This window comes from Vulpes lagopus, chromosome 1, assembly GCF_018345385.1.
Source record: "Vulpes lagopus strain Blue_001 chromosome 1, ASM1834538v1, whole genome shotgun sequence".
Taxonomy (NCBI): Eukaryota; Metazoa; Chordata; class Mammalia; order Carnivora; family Canidae; genus Vulpes; species Vulpes lagopus.
In genome coordinates, this window is record NC_054824.1 from 45,990,084 (window position 1) to 46,007,950 (window position 17,867).

Genomic DNA, 17,867 nt, shown 5'->3' on the forward strand with positions numbered 1-17,867 from the left:
ATAAATTAAAAAAAAAAAAAAAAAAAAGAAAGTGTTCTTAATTATGGAAAGGACTGGAGTATTCATTGTAGACCAAAATCTGGTGACACCATCTTTGTTTTCTGCTGTACTTTTAAGGGCCTAGAAACATATGAATAGAATGACTTAAAAATAAATCCCAGAGATCAAGATTCTGAAGCCAAGTTGATGGGGACCACATTATCATTTTGAAGTGCTCTGGCTAGAAAGGTGATGTAACCAGATGTGATCACATGCCTGGGCTGGATACTTCAAGGCATAGGGCTGTGTGAAGGTGTGGGAATAAGAGCACTGTTCTAGGAAAAAGGGGGCTTAGGAATAACAAATGGTTGCCCTGCACTGAAAAATGACCAACCTTATTTCTAGGTTTTGCTTTCAACTAAAAGACTGCATTGTGTCTTGTTATGATTCAGTACTCACATTACTTACTTGTCAGCATTATGGTTCCTATAAACAGGCCTATTCAACTAGTTACTATTTACTACTATGATAGCAGTTACTATCATCCTACTGAGGTAAATTGTTATCCAAAACCAAGTAACCAAGTTTTCAAACATCATCTGATAACTTCTTATATTCAAGACCTCATTATTTCTATTTTATTTCTTATTAGATATAAGGAATCTCCCAGAATGTATAATGGGTATTTCTATAAGTAGTCATATTTACAAGACACAAAATATCTGGATAAAAAGCAAATTTCATAATTTGTATACTGTACAGATGAGGTTTATAAATCGATTTTTAAGCACCATATATATATATATATATATATATATATATATATATACACAATCCAATACTGCAAACCAACAATGTTTCAAACTCAAGATGTTTCATTAATCATGATGGCATCTCCTCTCAATAAACAAATGCTGTTTTATGGGCTGTGTGATAATAGCATTATCAGTTCTCAATTACATAAAATTATCAAATTACCCTCAGGGGTAGGCTGTGTTTAAAAAAGAACAAAACAGTAATAAAAAAACCTAGGTTAAATAACTAGCCCCGATTACAAAAGATCTAAGATTTAAGGAACTAAAGGATCCCCAAAGACCTTTTCTTATCTCTTTTGCCAGCTGTAAAGTTTCAACAATGGTGTATATTAAGTGCTAAACTGGCATAAAGAGACAGAAGCAAAAATCTTCTGTGGACTACCATTTTCTTTTGCATTTTACTCAGCTGTAACTTATATTAAAAATAAAAATCAGACAGACACATCTTCCCTTTTAGATTAACAGAGCTATATGCAAAGGAAGTACTTCAGATTACCGAAAGGAATTTAAGAGTTATTAAGCCCTCACGTGCCAAACACTGTGTTCAAATATCAAAACCTATAAAGACATCTATTATTTGCAAATGAGAAGTTGCCCAACATGGAGTTATTATTTGGTGGAACTGAGCTTCAAATTAAGGCCTTCCTCTACAGTTTCTCCATACAGCATAGTACATTGGTTCAAAACGATGTAAACCTTTAAGTCTATAATGGAAAGTATTTTTAATATTAAGCAGTTCTCATGACCTTAAATTGTGTAAAGAGCTTACTAAATGTCAACTTCATTTAATCCTTCATTTGTTAAAAAAAAAGAGGACATACTTCAAATGGCACTAAGTGAAGCATAATTCATTTATATCATTTTCTACAAAATAAGTTAACTTTAAGCCAAACAATTTCAATGATGATAAATGCATTTCATTATTTATTTAGATGTTTAAGCTCTCGCACTAGATTTTTACAAGCTGGTGAACACTGACAAATTATTTCTCCCACAGAACTATAACCACACATTCCCAGACAGTATAAATATATGGTTGAACTAACATTAATACACATCACCATTTTATCAATTACATAATAAAACAAATTATCAAGTATCCAAATATTAAGTTACACAGCTCAAAAGGCATATAAAATATTAGATGTCTGCTCAATTCATTAGCAGAAACCCACTTTTTTTTTTTTTTTGCAAGAGAGGTTGGGAAGAGAAAAAAAAATCACACTTCAAACAAAAATAAGTTGGTAAACAACTTCAGATAAGAAAAAAAATACAAGAATTTCAGAAATTTTATGATTAAGAATTGTTTTAGCTACAATAACAAAGCATCTCTACATTTTAAAAAAATATTTACTAAATTAAAGAGCATATTCTACATGTTCTGCACAAGACAAAGGCAACATTTACTAAAAATACTTAATAGCCCCCTCCCACTCTTTTTTCAGGCCCTCCCTGTAAGTTGCACCCCAAAGTGCAAACATTAAAATTAACTGTAAGGCTTTTTTGTCTGGAGACATTAAAGACATGTGCTTCTGTACAACGTAGATTTTCAAAATGGAGGTTTTCCATAACAGCACAAAATGAAGTTTGTAGAAAGACATGAAATAATCATTTTAAGACTTAGTAAAAATCCCCCCACCCCCAAAAAAAGGAAAAAAAAAAAAAAAGAGTTGAGCAAACCTGATGTATACTGGTATAAATGTGGGAGATGTAAACATAAAGTGAGCAGGCAAATAACCATATAGGCCCTAATTTCTATGTTTGAAATGACTGAAGGAATAAACCACATAAGGTCCAGAGTGTTCATAGTTCCTGGGATTTTAGTTCTGTATGATACTAAAAATATACAACAAGTATTGTGCTGGGTATTTTGGCACCTAATCTTTCTAAATTTCTTATATATTGATAAGATTCTGGCATGGGAATAGATTTAAAGACATAACTCAATACTGCATGATTTCAGGAAAGGTCAATTGGTACAAGTGATAAGCACATTTTAAATGCTGTAAAGCAAGAAACTTTTGCTAAGTGTCCAAATAGTTTGATCGTAACCCAAACATAGAGGTTGCAATTCCACCAAACTTGTGGCCTGATAAAACTGCTTTCCAATACTCCTATGGAAGCTTCATTAGACTTAATCACCAAGCCAACATATTGGCTAATATGTATATATGACAAATTAGGTCCTGTTTCAAGTTCCACTTCCAAGGCAATGACATCAGGCACCCCAGTTTTATTGAATGCAACAGTTGTTTCTATGACCATTGGAGTCTTTGAAGCGCAGCCGCATTTTAGGACGATACTTCTCCAAATACAAAAGTTGCTTGCTGTTAAAAGCTCCACGCCGCTTTCTGGATGAAGAGAAACAAAAGATGAAGTTACTAAAGCAAAATCCCTCCATGTTACTGTTTACTATGCTATACACCAATTATCATCTGCCTTGGCAATTTATCTTTTATTCATATGCTGTGACTTTATTCTTAATGTATAGTTTGGCACACATGTGTAAATGGAAAAAGGGTATTAAAAAAATCCCAAATTCTCGAGTATTGGTTACAATAGTCAAAAATTTATATATCCACTTATATGAGAGCCAAGAAAAGACAAATTTATTGATTAGAATATCTGTAATAGGAGCATTTACATGGAGTGCAAAGAGAGTAAGATCTTATTTCCTGGTTTTAATACTATCTTAAAAATGAACATAATGGATAGATAGGCTGTGGGGGAAAAACTGGTTTCTCAGTAATAAAATTCACTGACAATGCAGAAATGAAAATTCATTATATACTCACTGTCTTATGAACTGTACTGCATCTTCATATTTCATTCCACCTTCAATTAATGCTAGGGCAACAAGCACTGGAGCTCTGGTAAGGTAAGAATTTTGATAAATCACTTTTTCAAAATCAAATCCTGAAAAATTCAATGCTCTAAACATTCATTCCCTAACCCAAAAGTACTATCATTTACTACCCTTCCTATGTAATACCTTATAGCAATAATGTTAAACTAATAAAGCATCAGCATTTCCCTACCAAATTCAGATTTTTATCTAGGACCAAAAATGAACGATGATGCCCTTAATTGTTACAAATAAGTTTAGAAATTAAGACTTGTATTATTTGAGGTCAACCTTGGGTGGGTGGGGGGGTAAATCTTGATAAATGCAGACAATTTTTTTCTGACTCTAAGCAGTGAAAAATACTATTTAAAACATTTTTTTTTTTTTTAAAGGTCATGAACTCCTTTTCCTAAAGATCTGGAAATGTCTGCTCCCATTTTTGTTTATTATCAATGAGATTGTGACACAGTTGCATACCACCCTTTCCAGGGGCATCAATGTTCATTTTACTGTTTTTTTTTTTTTGTTTGTTTTTTGTTTTTTTTTTTGCTGGTGTGGATGGTGGTAGGTACTCACAAATCTGGATATGGCTATTTTGGCATTACGTGGTTGAGTTCCCACTGAGTTGGAATCTCCAGGATCAAGAGTGCTATCAAAAGTACCCCATATGCAGCACAAACCACCTTAGAAACTGTTTTTAATTTTTTCCCCCAATGAGCTTGGGCAATGATTCCAATATCATTGATATAACCTAGCACACATGATTTATTCTGTGAGCAACTGTGCTCACTGAGGCAAGTATAAATTACAACTACAGCATTTGTTAGTTCCAGCTGTCCTGGAATACGTTATTCTATTACATTCACCTACTTTTAAATTTAGTTTAATATGTAACCTAACAAAGCAAACTCACTCACAAAGTGATAACTGAATCTTTACTAGACCTAAAATCAAGTTTTTACTAGAATCACGACCAATAACATTAAATAGATTTAAGAAATCCTCTTACCTCCCAAGGCCTGCAACACAATGGACAGCAATACAACAACCAGGTTCTTCACGAAACTTAATTTTTACAAGACTTAACCAGTCATCAACAATCTGGTTGGATGGTGGTGCACCATCATCAAAAGGCCAATCCTAAATCAAAAGAACGAATAAACATTTTAGATTTTTAAATATAAATGTCAACTAATAATTCTAACACTCAAGTACCTTCAAAAGCATTTTAATATGCTTAAACATGTATTTTATGAAACCCCACTGTCCATGAAATGCAAATAAATGCTGATTCTTTATAAAGATCTCATTACTTCAAAGCTTTGCTTAGCTTTCATCTTTATTTAGAAATTAAGATGCTACACATTTTTGTAATAACTTAAAAAGAAATCAAGTTTTTTGAATTTGGTCACTTTGTAGCACTATCTCATAAACACACAGACACTATTAAACACTTACGAGAACATGGATGCCTTCTTTCTCCACAAGAGTAGTGTCATAAGTTGCTTCACATACTCTAACTATTGTTGTAACTCCATACTTCTTAAGTTCCTGGATAAAACACACATAAAAAACACTTAACGAAGTCTTTTATAACTACGTTATTATTGCTCACCAATTGTCCAAAAGGTATTGCTAGTTGACAGAAAATCATGGAATGAATGGTATAACCTAAATGTTTGTTTTACAGGAAAGTGAAATCTTTCTATTTTTATTTATTTATTTTATTTTCATACCCACTCACATTCATGACTCAACCCTGGGAAGTGAATTTTTGTTTTAAATGACAACGTTAGAATAACATAAAAGGGGAATATTAAACATATGTTTAATAAATGAGAAGTTAAAAGAAAAAAAATCCTGTGGCCCTTCATATATGGAAGTTGTTTATAGTCATGGTAACACTGGCTAGATGGAGATGACAGAAGCAAATCAGGGACAAAGGTAAATAGAATCCAAAGGAATCACTCATGACCACAAGTAATCTGACTTGGCTTGATTACATTAACTCTTTAAACTTTGAATGAGCAAAAGTACACACTGTAATTCAGAACCTTAAAAAGTATATTCAAAGATTCTAAAACCCTGTAAGTACAGTGGAAAAGACCCCACAGCATTTAAAACTACAAGCCTTTTTAAGGTTCATAATCCACTATTACTAATTATAATTAGTAGCTAAAAATCAGCTTTTAAGCATCAAATTGGGCCCAAGATATTAACTAACTCTGGTTACAGTATTAGTCATTAGACTACATAAATAATTTCTTAAGTGGCAACCTTCCTCCTACAAATTTCTTGTACGTGAGAATCATACTGTTATACTGCCCTTATATAGATTAAAACAGGCAAACTGTGAGGCAAGAACTAGATGATCTTATTACAAATCCAAACTAATTCAAGTACATGTCCTTTTTGAAATGTACAGAATTATTTTCCTGTATAACCTAAAGAAGAAACTGGTATTTCATTTCTGGGACCTGAAATATACCAGTAAAAATTTCCTAAACTGTTTAGTTTGATAAAAAGCCCCACCATAAACCGCAATCAGTTTAAGACATTAAAAAAAGTATCAAACCTTACCTCTATAAATTTGTTTAAGGTCGCATTGGTTGGATTGTGTGTAATAAGAAATCTCATGTTCTTGTATGTGACTTCCACAGGAGCTGGGCGGTTCATTCGAGCCATGTTAATTTAATTAAAAAACACTCAATAGGGTTATGAAAGAATTTAAAAAATTGAATACAGAAATGATGCAAAGAAACTGAGTCTACTTCAATATACTCCACTTGAAATTCTCAGTGCTTTGAGTATGAAGTTGGGAGTAATGGGAAATGAAATGAACCTCCTAACAAGAAGCAGCAATTCTTCAATCCAGTAATACTGAGGCAATAGAAAGGAAGTGCACTGAGGTTTACCCCATCCAGGTCAGAACTCTTGTAAAATGCTCTGTGGATTTCAATTCAACACTTCTGTGTCCAGGTTAACCACTCTTATGGGGGCTTCTTGGTGGAGTAATAATGAATTTCTACAGTTCACTTGTCTGCATAGAGGTCGTGCTGTGCCTGGCAGTAATCTCCACTGCCCTTCAGAAACTCCATAAATGTGTGACCAAGAACACCACAGAACTGCTGTTTAAAAGAAAAAAAGAGAGAGAAGAAAAAAGTTGTTTTCCAATTCAAAGGAACATGTTATATGCTTTTGTAGTATTTAAGTGCACAATCACCTTTTCAACTTTTACTTAAACCACAAAAACACAAGGGTGATTGCAAATTAAATCAATAACCATAAAACAAGCACTCACAAGTAGATTACTTTTAATTGAAATTAATGACCTAATACAGAGACCCCTCGAAGAACACCAGCGTTATATTTAGACAAGATCACCTACACATACTCTTCCATTATTTATTCCTTTTAAATAGTTGGTGGCTTTACAATGTTATAAAATCTACAAACTTTCTATATTGATTTTTCCAATAAAATATTTTTACATATTGTAAACTTAATGAAAACTTTGCATAATTTACTTACACCTCTAAAGACTCAACCAATATACTTCTTTTAATTTTTAAAGTAATCTTCACATCCAATGTGGGGCTTGAACTTAACAACCCCACGTTGTACTGACTCAGCCAGCCAGGCACCCCTCAACCAATATGTTAAGAGGAAAAAAAGAAACTGGTTTTCAAAATGCTTCCACATAACACTATCTCATTTGATCTCTAGCAGCCTATTAATTTATAATTCCCTTTTAACAGATTTTCCTTATCTGAGTCTCTGGAAGTTAATGAACTTGTGTGTGCTTAGGAGTAAAGAGAGAAGTAAGAAAAACTGATAGGTTAATAAGAGCACCAAGTGCCAGCCACTGCCCCAAACACTGTATGTACACTCAAGGGCAAATTACCAAACAAAATCTTTTAACTAAAGATTCCCTTAGTTTTAAATATAAGCATTTCAAAGGCTTAAAGTTAAATTCAAACTATCTGCTATTTTCATTTTGCACCTTTAAATAGCATTTTGCACCATGCTAGTTACAGTTTCTAGAACAGTTTTGCTAGATTTCGAAGAATTCATATGGAGATCTGGCAGATCATTGAAAAACACCAAGTCAAAAACCCACTTCATTTTTCTGTCAAAGGAACTAAATCAAGAGTCATTTCTTACAAGGTTGTCTCAGAAGAAAGAGGACTTTCCGAATTCCAAATTTGTTCAAATGAGCCCTCAGAGACTGTACCTTCATGTATTCGCGAGCTGGGTTAAAACATTAGTGACTACCATTAAGGACGTGGCTCTATTACAGACTGCAGTAATCTGGAAAGTAATTTGTTACACTTTCACCTCAAATCCTAAATATTAACTTCCTCAGAATAAATGAATTTTGGCAGCCTTTCCAGGACACACAATGAATTAAAGAAGTCATTTGTGAAGCTGTTAAGTGCAAGGACTCGTACGTAGCTCGGTATTCTGATTTACAGATTCTATCTTTATTCAATTGAAAGCAGATGTTTGAGAAAGACAGTATCTCACATCAGGACTTTCACGCTTAATAGCTAAAATTCCTGTTACAGCTGAATTTGGCCCTCTCTATTCACAGAGGCTAGTTTCATCAGTAGGCAGAGAAAGCAACAGAAATCACTTAGTGGAGCCATCCAGTGGCCGGGGGGGAACTTCCACCGACGGAGCAGCGACCGCAACTCCCTAACATCTGTTCTGCCCCAAGCATTCCCTCATTACCAATTTCCTCGCCACAGGAAAAACTATCCACAATAGGCAGCTCGGAAATACCAAGGCATTTCTTTCCCTTCCCACCTATCATTGGATATAATCACAATAACACACGCGAGGGGGGAAACAAAGCAATTTCTGTGCAGCTTAAGTCTGGTTCTCAGACTGCGGAGTCAAAGCCCTTAATCCGTATAATCACTGTGCGCAAGAGTTTGTTGGAAAGTTTGCCCCAGATCTACTTAGGGCAACGCATCTAGCATAGAGCATACATAAAATGCTGCTTTCCTCCTGGGAACTACCTAGCTTTCTGGTTTTCAACTGATTTACTGCCATCAAACAAAATTCGTAAAAAAAGGAAAGAGTAACAGGAAGCGTTGCCTCAGAATCTGGATCCCAGGCAGGTCGGCGGTTCCAACTACAGCGCAAATAACTTAATGCTCTTGGAATGGCACAAGGCTTCCACGGATAGAAGATAAACCTCAGAATTCTGGCTCTGGCTGGCTACTGTTGCCACAAGCCAAAAAAGCAGGCAAACAGCACATCACACCAAGGATTTCAGGAACAGTTCTAAGTCGTCCCCGATTAAAAGGCGCCATCCAGGGCCCCAAAGATTGGCAGGCAAAGCGCACACTGGTGCCCGGCCGCGGACTCCTTCGCTTCAGTGCAACCGTAGTCCTGGCAGTTTCCAAGGCGCTCAGACCCGGACCATCTCTCCGCCGACTCGCCCCAGAGAAAGGACAAGACTCGACTTGTTCCCATTATCCACAGCCCCAAGTGGGGCGTTAAATCCGGAACAGCTCGAATTACCAGGTGGAGGCCGAGGGCGGAGGGCGCGGGGCGCAGGGCGGGGCAGGGAGGCGGTCTCCTCACCTACAGCGGCGCCGCGCTCCAGCCCCCGCAAGGCGGCACCTCGCGGAAAGCCCCCGAAGGCCGCAGCTCCGCGCCGGGGCCCGCCCGCGGCGCCCCCTGTCCGCGCCGCAATCACGGGTTCGCGCCGCGCCTTCAGTCAGGCGCGGGCGCCGAGGCCATTTTGTCTGAGGCGCCGGTCCGGGCCACGGAGCACAGGGGTGGCTGCGCCGGGCTCGCGTCCCGCGCCGGCCCCCCCGCCCCGCCCCACCCCACCCCCACCCCCGGAGCCCTCTCGGCCGAGACCGTTATCAGCCTCGCCGGCCGCCCCGCCTACCCCACGCCGGCCCGGGTCTGGTGGCGACCCTGCCGCCGCGCCCTCCCCGTATCCGGCTCCGCAGTGACACGCGCAACCCTTGCCCCACCCCGGGCCACGTCTCCCGCTCCCCAGGCGGGCCGCTCTCCTTCGGCCAAACAAAGGGGCCTCGGGACGCCGCGGAGCCCGCGGGCCCCGGACGGGCGCGCCAGACCGGAGGCCCGAGGGCGGAGGCGGCGGTCACAAAGCGGCTTTTGTGCCGCCCCGCCCGGCCTGCGGCGGTGGCCGAAACCGCCCCAGCCGCCGCGCAGGCCCGGCCACGCCGCCCCCGCCGCCCCCGCCGCCCCCGGCTCGGCAGGGACGAGGAAGCCGGTGCCTGCGGCGGCCAACCGCCGCCCCGCAGCGCCGTGGACCCCGGCGTCCGCTTCCCCGCGGCCGGCCCCGCCGTCCGGGCCCCCGCTGCCGGGGGCCACCGGAACCGCGCGCCGGGGCGGTGGGGAGCGGACTCCGGGCTCCGAACAAAGGCGACGGTGGGGACGGGGGGGGGGGGCGCGGAGCCCCGGCCCCAGGGGCGGCGGCGCGACGGATACTCACAGGAATATGTTTACTCATTGAAGATTGTGGCCTAATCATACAGCCGGTCCCGAGGCGGCGGCGACACAGGCGGCGGCGGCGGCGGCTGCAGGGCAGGGGGTAGCGGTGGTCGTCGCGGGGCGGCGGCGGCTTCGCAGGCGGCGGCGGGGGCACCAGACTCGACCATGCAGTGAGCGGCTCCGAGGAGAGCGCGTAGCCCGGCCGGCCCGCAGCACAGGGAGCCAATACGCGCGGCGAGGCGCCCTTGCGTCACGAGCCCTCCCTTTTATAGCCGGCGCGACGTGCGAACTCCCGGCCACCAATCAGGGCCGGGGGCCCCGGGCCGAGCGCCGACGAGCGGGGGCGGAGGCCCGTCCCCCTCGGACGTCACCGCGCGGCGGCCGCTGCCGGTGTGAACCGGTTGATGAATGGCGAAGTGCTGGAGTCGTAGCATCTCCCGGGCGGGGCGGGGCGGAGCGGGGGGAGGGCCGGGGCAGTCGGGGGCGACCCGGGGGCGGATGGAGCCTGGGGTGGGCGAGCGGTGGGAGCGGGGTCGGGCGGGGGGAGCCTCCAGGGGATCGGCCGGAAACCCCGGTTGTCATAGTTAAAGCCGCCGAGGGGCGCGCGCAGGTCACGTGCGGAGCTTTGAAGTTGCCTCCACTTAGAACGCGATCCCTGAGGGCTGGAAGTGTGTCTCAGCGGCGACCCTACTTTATTCTGCCCGAAGTCAAACCACAGTCCTCTGTGCCAGCGGTTTACCTTGGCACCTGCGCCACTACCATCTCCGTCATCAAGTCGTATTTATGTCGCACGACCGACCGCTGGACCCGGTGACTCAACCCCGTGGATGCCACGGCCCTAGGCTTGCGCTAGGTGAACCCTCGTCCCCGGGGGCACTTCCCAAACTTTTGCTGGGGGAGCCCGGGAGAGTCCCCGGTGAGGCGGATGCAACCCCACGCTCCCCGGAGTCTTTTTTCGGTCACGCCTCCATACTACATACGCGGGCAACTGCAGTTGGCTCAGTCGTGGCGTTTCGAAATCACATGCATCCTTTGTACTGCTGCTCACTTGATGTGTTGTCACAGATAATGAAAGGTTAGTCATTGCTAAAAGGAAGCGTTTTAAAAATTAAGAATCTTTGGTTATGTCAAGGACTGCTGTAATCCTTTGCGTCAAAGCTAAAGCTTTTTTTTTTTTTTTTTGGTTCATTTTCAGTTCTGTGGCTCCACTGTGTTCATGATTTAGGCCCTTACGAAGTAAAGCCTCATCGTAATTGTTTTGTGCTACACAAGGGCAATTTTGTCACTTATAACCCGGAAACCCCCTTTCTCCTCTACTTGATGGAAGGGACCAAATAGGACTTTTACCTGGCTATGAAGAACTCGGGTTTTCTACTAACACTGAGGCCTTTTGTTTGCTGTTTTCACTGAGCAGTAGATTGATTGGAAAGGGCTTTAGGGATCAGATTATTGTGTTCTCGGTCAGTGTACTGCAGCATTTTAGGACTTACTAGTACTATTATTTAGAGACGGTGCTTGGGTCGTTATTCAGCATTCTTATAAACATATACTCTGTAAACAAAGTGAGCACTTTTGAAAAAAGGAATTGGGTCAGGCTTTTACAGAAGCAAAAATAAAATCACCTTCGCTTTAAAGAAATTACTCGCTTAGGAAACTTTTGAATGCACCTAAATCAAGGAAAACTAAAGAGCTTGAGAAACAATGTCCTTTTACAAATAACTCTAAAGGAGTAAATATTTTAAAAGTGTTACGTCAGAAAGTTATGTGAAAAAAATCTTGGGGTGGGAGGGGCCTTCCTAAGTAGGTCAGAGAAACTCAAGTCACAAAGAAAAGGGCAGATTTCATTATATAAAAATTAAAATTTTTCATAGGACAGAGACTTTTGATAAAGTTAAAATGTTAATGGGACACTAAGAGAAAAATATTAATAGTGTGTGTCATGGGCAGAATTAACTTCATAATAAACAAAAAGCTTGACCAACGCATATGATGGTGCAGCTGAAAAATATTCAATCAGCTGCTCTCACTCCAAAAGTTGGTCAGCACAGTGATGCTAATTGGAGTGGTGAAAGTTTTTCATGTAATGACTTTTCAAAAAATGAATTTGCTGGGACGAGATATAAACTCAACAAATGGTAAGCAGAGCCAAGTCAGTATTAGCCAGTTTTCTTGTAGAACTTGTGATGCGAGTTGTGAGCCTTGTGATGCACACGTCTTGTAATTACCACAAGTACTGCTGACATGAAGTATCCAGTCAGCTGTGCTTATCAGGCTCTAAAAGCCAGGCTCAAACTCACAAGTACATTAGTCAGCTTCCAGAGGTCTTAGTCTCTCAGATGGTGTACCCTCTCTTCTGCTTTGAAAAGGACATAGTTCTAGGATGGAAAACTAGAGAAAGCTTTTGCTATTGAGAGAAAGAACACGCTTTAAATGAGGTACAAATATGGTCTTGCTGACCAGTTTGCTAAATTCTCTCAGGGTAGCTCTCGGCCTATCACTCTGGCAGCTGCCGTGGTGGTTCACTACAGTCCTAAGGGTGTATGGTCTTCTCAGCCTAATAGTGTAAAGATGTTGATTCTTAGCAAACAATAGTCAATCCCAATACTGGTCAGGAGACTCCTGTGGTCTGAAGACCTACTAACCTTCATTTGGAGCATCAGCACCTGCATTTATTAGCAGAAGGCCTCCAGACTGAGCCAACATGTTTGCAAATAGTGGTCCAGACATCCAGAGGTAAGAAAACCCAAAGCTGAAATCCAATGCTTATTCTAAGCTACAGAAGAAGCCCTGAGTTGGAAGACTTCTCCTACTAAATAAGATCCCCAGCTGTAAGTTACTTTTCTCAGCAAAACATGTCCAACATGTCGCATCATGGTAGGCAGGACTTTTTATCAGCATATTCAAAATGCAAAATCCAAAAGTTGAGAGATAAAAATGACTATAAGACAGTTATGAGGAAGATCCTTAGGGAAGATGAAACACTGCAGAAGACAACAAATCAGTAAATTCTGATGATAGCAAATAGAGATATCCTTACAGGGGTGGCAGATCTAGTAAACATAGAATGATTCCAGTTATAATAGACATATAAAAAGAGTGGACGATTTCATCCCTTTCAATCTCCTCAGACTGATTGACACTAGAGAATGATGATTTGGGGCTATGAGGAAATCTGATTAAAAAAAATTCAATATAAAAATAAAAATTCAATATAGTATGTATATTACCATTGCAATGATAGATCAAATGTGATGATATCCACCCAGAAACAAACAGACTGCAAGGCATAATATGCCAACTATACTTAGTAGAGGCAAATACCCTAGAGGGTGTCTAGGTGTCAGACAGGCAATCTTAAGTATTCCTGTACTTAAGAAGTGTCCTAAAAATTTAGGGACACAAACACAGTTCCTATCAACATTGTAAAGGTCTATTTTTCTTTTGCTGTTATAGAATACCTTATTTTATGTCTAAAATTAATCTTGTGTGATTGTAAAAAATGTTTAAAAATGTAGAGTACATTTACATTTCTATGAACATATAATGGTCAGCATAAATGCTTAAAACTAATGCTCAAAGTTAAAAAGTCTTCTTCCCGTAAGACATTGATTTAAAGTTTTATGAAGACCCCCCAAAAAAGTTTTATGAAGCCTTTTTTCATATCTGTTTCTGTGTACTTATTTTACTGAGGTATAAATTATACACATCATATTAATTTCAGGTGTTCAACCTAGTGATTCAATATTTGTATATATTGTGAGATAATCACCCCAGTAAGTCTAGCTAACATCTGTCTCCATACATAGTTACATTTTTTTTCTTGTGATGAAGATATCTAGTCTTTTTAATAAGTTTGATGAATAATAAAAACAGCAATGCTACATCATCATTTCTGTGGGAATTTTAAACACAGAGATCTCCAACAAACAATTAAGCTTGTCATAACAGGCCTTCCAAGGACAAAGTCCATAGGCCAATAGCTGTACTTGGGCTGCTGTGTTTTGTACATGTCAGACATAGAAACTGCCAGTTACTGACCCAAGTGGGTGCTAAAGATGTAAATATCTTTAGATAAATGAATCCTGCTGTATCAGAAGTCAAAATTTTATTAAGTCATCAAACCCAATCATTACAAGCAATATTATCTCAGTAAAATTAACTTTTTCAAACAACCTTAAAAATATTGTCCATTTAAAAAAGTAATTCTCTCCAGTTAATATCTATTATGTCCATTTTCTGTCTCTTTACTTTCATGACAAATTTTAATCGACTTAAATATAAGCCTGGAAATTGCATAGGTAAGTCTTCAAATCAGAGGAAAATGTGTTTTCACCTTAGAAATCTTGCCACTTAATGTAATATTTATTTCTGTGGAGGTTCAGCCATGCACATTACAATGTGATGGACAGATTAGGCAAAAGAATAGTTCCATTCGCATGTTGAAAAGAACTGTTTCCTTGGGACACTGAATAAAGGACTTATGAACCTGTAATAATTCGTCACATTTTCAGAGCATGCCGTTGTTATGACTGATTCACATATTTTTACTTGGAGGAATTTAAGAAAATTCTTATTTTTAGTGAGCTTTGAAAAATTTCTTTTGCTTTTCCAAAGTCTGAATGAAAATTACTTGGGAATTGGAAATCAGATGGGTTTCCATGTAATTGTTTAGAACATATTGAATTATGCCACAGTCTGGAGTGAGTAAAAAATTGCTTAGGAAAGGAGAATTTAATCTGGCCAGAGAAAGGGAACGGAGTATAAATAAATTTTAAAGGTTGGTTATGCATGCTATGGCAAAGCTGTCACTTGACAGGTTTAATTTACAGAGTTGGCATTTAGGCTGCAGATAATCCAGATAGACACTGACCTAAGCAGCATTACTGGGGTAAGCCTTACATAAGGAGAAATGTTCTTGAACAGTTCCTGACAAACATAATAACATTTATTTAACTAAAAGCTATAGTAGTCATACTTATTTTCCTACTCTAACACGTTTTTTTTTTGAACTGGCCATGTTGAACAAACATTGCTATCTTAGTACATTTCTCATTGGATGACAGCAAATAGGTGAAATAAGTAAAATCACAGAAAAATGAATACCACATGATTTCACTTCTGTGTGGAATCTAGAAAACAAACAAATAAAAGCAGAAAGAAGCAGACCCATAAATATGAAGAACAAACTAGTAGTTGCTAGAGGGGAGGGGATGCAGGGGTCGGTAAAATGGGTTTAGGGGAATGGGAGGTACAGGCCTCCAGTTATGGAATGAATAAGTCACAGGGACAAAAAGATAAAGCATGGGTAATATAGTCGGTGGTACTGTAATAGCGTTGTTTGCTGACAGGTGATAGCTACATTTGTGGTGAGCACTGCATAATGCATAGAGCTGTATAATCATCATGTTATACTCCTGAAACTAATGTAACGTTGTGTGTCAACTATACTTCAATTAAAAAAAGAAGAGGTAAATTAGTATAGAAGCATTTCAAGATTTCTTTTAATTAAAGATAGTTGTCATATTATATGGCTCAGGAATCCTCAGACATATTAATAGACATATAAATGTTTGTTTGGATATGATCAGGTTACTTTCTTACCTAAAATCCTTTTGGGGGCATCTCATTCCCAGTTTTCCTAAATTTTCTTTGTAGGCTGCTTTAAAGATGGTGTTCACTAGTTTTGTCCTAAGGCCTCTTGGCCCCAGTCTGCAAGCTCCCTGGGGTTTTCACCTGCTTCCATAGCTTTTAGCTGTTGATCTTCCCTCTCCTCCTCAATACTTATTTTATGCATTAAATGCCTAGCATATACTAGGCACTCTATCTTATGAAGAACATAAACATTGTTTTTGCCTATGATAGAACTTATACACAGATGAGGAAAGAGAAAATAACAAGTGACTAAGCAAAGAATATAATTATAAGTTGTAATATGTGCTGTGAAGGAGGTAAGCAGAATAGCTGGCGGGGTGACTTACTTTAGACATGAAAGTCAAGGGTGGTATCTCCCAGGAGACCCAGACCTAAATGATGAGAATAAATCATGGAAAGAGGGAGAGAAAGAGAGAGAACTTCTTGGTGGAGGAAATGGCAAAACAAACATGGAGGTGGGAAGAGTTTGATGGTGTTTAAAGAGATGAAGGACCTGAGAACTGCAGCAAAATAAGAGAAGAAAGCCGGGAATCAGCCTGGAGATCTGACAAGGACTAGATCACACAGGTCCTGTAGGCCTTGGTAAGAATTTGGATTTTATTTTAAGGACTATGAGCAACGATGTATAACAGGAAATGCATGTTTTCAAGAACATAACTTTTCCTATTCTGTGGAGTATGGATTGGAAGGAGTCCTAGAATGGAATTAGTGTGATGGGGTCCAAGACTTGAGGTTTCTATCTTGCTAAATGGGGGACAACAAAAGGGTTGACTATCATAGGACAGCAGAAATGGCCAAAAGTGGCTAGACAGAGATAGGAAATAGAACTGAGAAGACTTGAATCAAAATATGCCCATGGCTTCCAAAAATTTTTTGTTAATGTTCCAACAAGAATATAAGGCCATTATTGTAAGCCTATTTTACGCTATGATGCTGAATGGTGGAGGCACACTGACATACAGTTCCATAATTCACATGATCATTTGTATTAGCACTGTGTTTGTGAGGAAGACACTAGAAGCTTAAAAGAAATAAAGGTACTCAAAGTATGCTCGGAGAAAGGCTCTATTTCTGAAGATTTTAAAGAACAGAGTGGGAACTCCTAAAAATTATATATTTAATTTGTTTTAGAGAACAATCAAACTCCTGTTAGATAACTATAACTAAGAAAAGCTTGGGGTGCCTGGATGGTTAAGTGTCTAATTCTTGATTTTGGCTTAGGTCATAATCTCAGGATAGTGAGATTGAGCTCAACCCAGGTTCTATGCTGGGTATGGAGCCTGCTTAAGATTCTTTACCTCTGCCCATCTCTACCATCTAAAAAATAAATAAAATAAAATAAAAATAAATGAATGCAAGCTAAAATTTATTGTGCCCTTATTGCTTTCCAAGCTGTGCTAAATACACATTTGCATTTTTTTCTTGAAATTGTTAGAAAAATCAGACTGAGAGATTCTTTAAAGGAACCAATGCATAGTAGTAGTGATACCACTTGAGATATCTACATAGTGAAACATCTGCATAGTGGCATATTCTTCAGATATTAAAAAAGTATCCTTTAATGACTTTAACATGGAGAAAATGCTTACTTTGTAATGTTAAATAAAAAGAAACAGAATGCACGTTATATAATTTGTATAATTACAACTATGTAAAAATAGAAGTTAAAAATAGAAAAAAGATAAGCCAAAATGTTAACCATGTTATAACTGACATTTAAGTGCTTTGCAGGTGTCACTGAGAGATGGGATGAACAATTTTTTTCTTCTTTTCTATATTTTCTAATTTCTTTCCCAAAATGCCACTCTTATAATGGGAAGAGAGATCAACTGAGTGCTTAAAGGAATTTAATTACACCCAATATTATTTTTTTTAAAGATTTTTATTTGAGAGTGGGGTGGGGGGAAGGGCAGAGGGAGAGGCAAACTCCCTGCTGAGCAGGGAGCTCAACAGAGGGGCTTTATCCCAGGACCTCCGGGGATCATGACCTGATCCAAAAACAGACACTTAACTGACTGAGCCACCCAGGTGCCCCTCATATCCAATGTTCTTAATGTTTTGAGAATTTCAGGGAATATTTTCTGAAAATGAGTGTC

At 39.7% G+C, this 17,867-nt stretch overlaps 1 protein-coding gene across 3 annotated transcripts; it reads right to left on the reverse strand.

Moving 5' to 3' along the window:
• Positions 1-3,012: 3,012 nt before the first annotated feature.
• On the reverse strand, positions 3,013-10,376 carry PTP4A1 (protein tyrosine phosphatase 4A1). Of its 3 annotated transcripts, none has more exons than XM_041759351.1 (6): positions 10,121-10,376; positions 6,220-6,764; positions 5,098-5,190; positions 4,649-4,779; positions 3,590-3,664; positions 3,013-3,145 (listed from the first exon to the last, which is right to left on the reverse strand). In XM_041759351.1, exons 2-6 carry the CDS (start codon positions 6,322-6,324, stop codon positions 3,028-3,030), a joined length of 522 nt encoding a protein of 173 aa, XP_041615285.1. In that variant the 5' UTR covers positions 6,325-6,764; positions 10,121-10,376; the 3' UTR covers positions 3,013-3,027. The 3 variants fall into 3 exon arrangements, with proteins under 3 accessions (XP_041615285.1, XP_041615278.1, XP_041615294.1); XM_041759344.1 differs by having other exon boundaries at positions 6,220-6,767; XM_041759360.1 differs by lacking the exon at positions 10,121-10,376 and adding an exon at positions 9,235-9,371 and having other exon boundaries at positions 6,220-6,767.
• Positions 10,377-17,867: the final 7,491 nt, after the last annotated feature.

Coding starts and splice junctions, on each gene's coding strand:
- PTP4A1 (XM_041759351.1), bottom strand. CDS start 6,324: ATGGCTCGAATGAACCGCCCAGCTCCTGTGGAAGTCACATACAAGAAC. Junction 3,665..4,648: donor TGTGTTGCAGGCCTTGGGAG/GTAAGAGGATTT, acceptor TTACCTTACCAG/AGCTCCAGTGCTTGTTGCCC. Junction 3,146..3,589: donor GCAGTACAGTTCATAAGACA/GTGAGTATATAA, acceptor CTCTTCATCCAG/AAAGCGGCGTGGAGCTTTTA.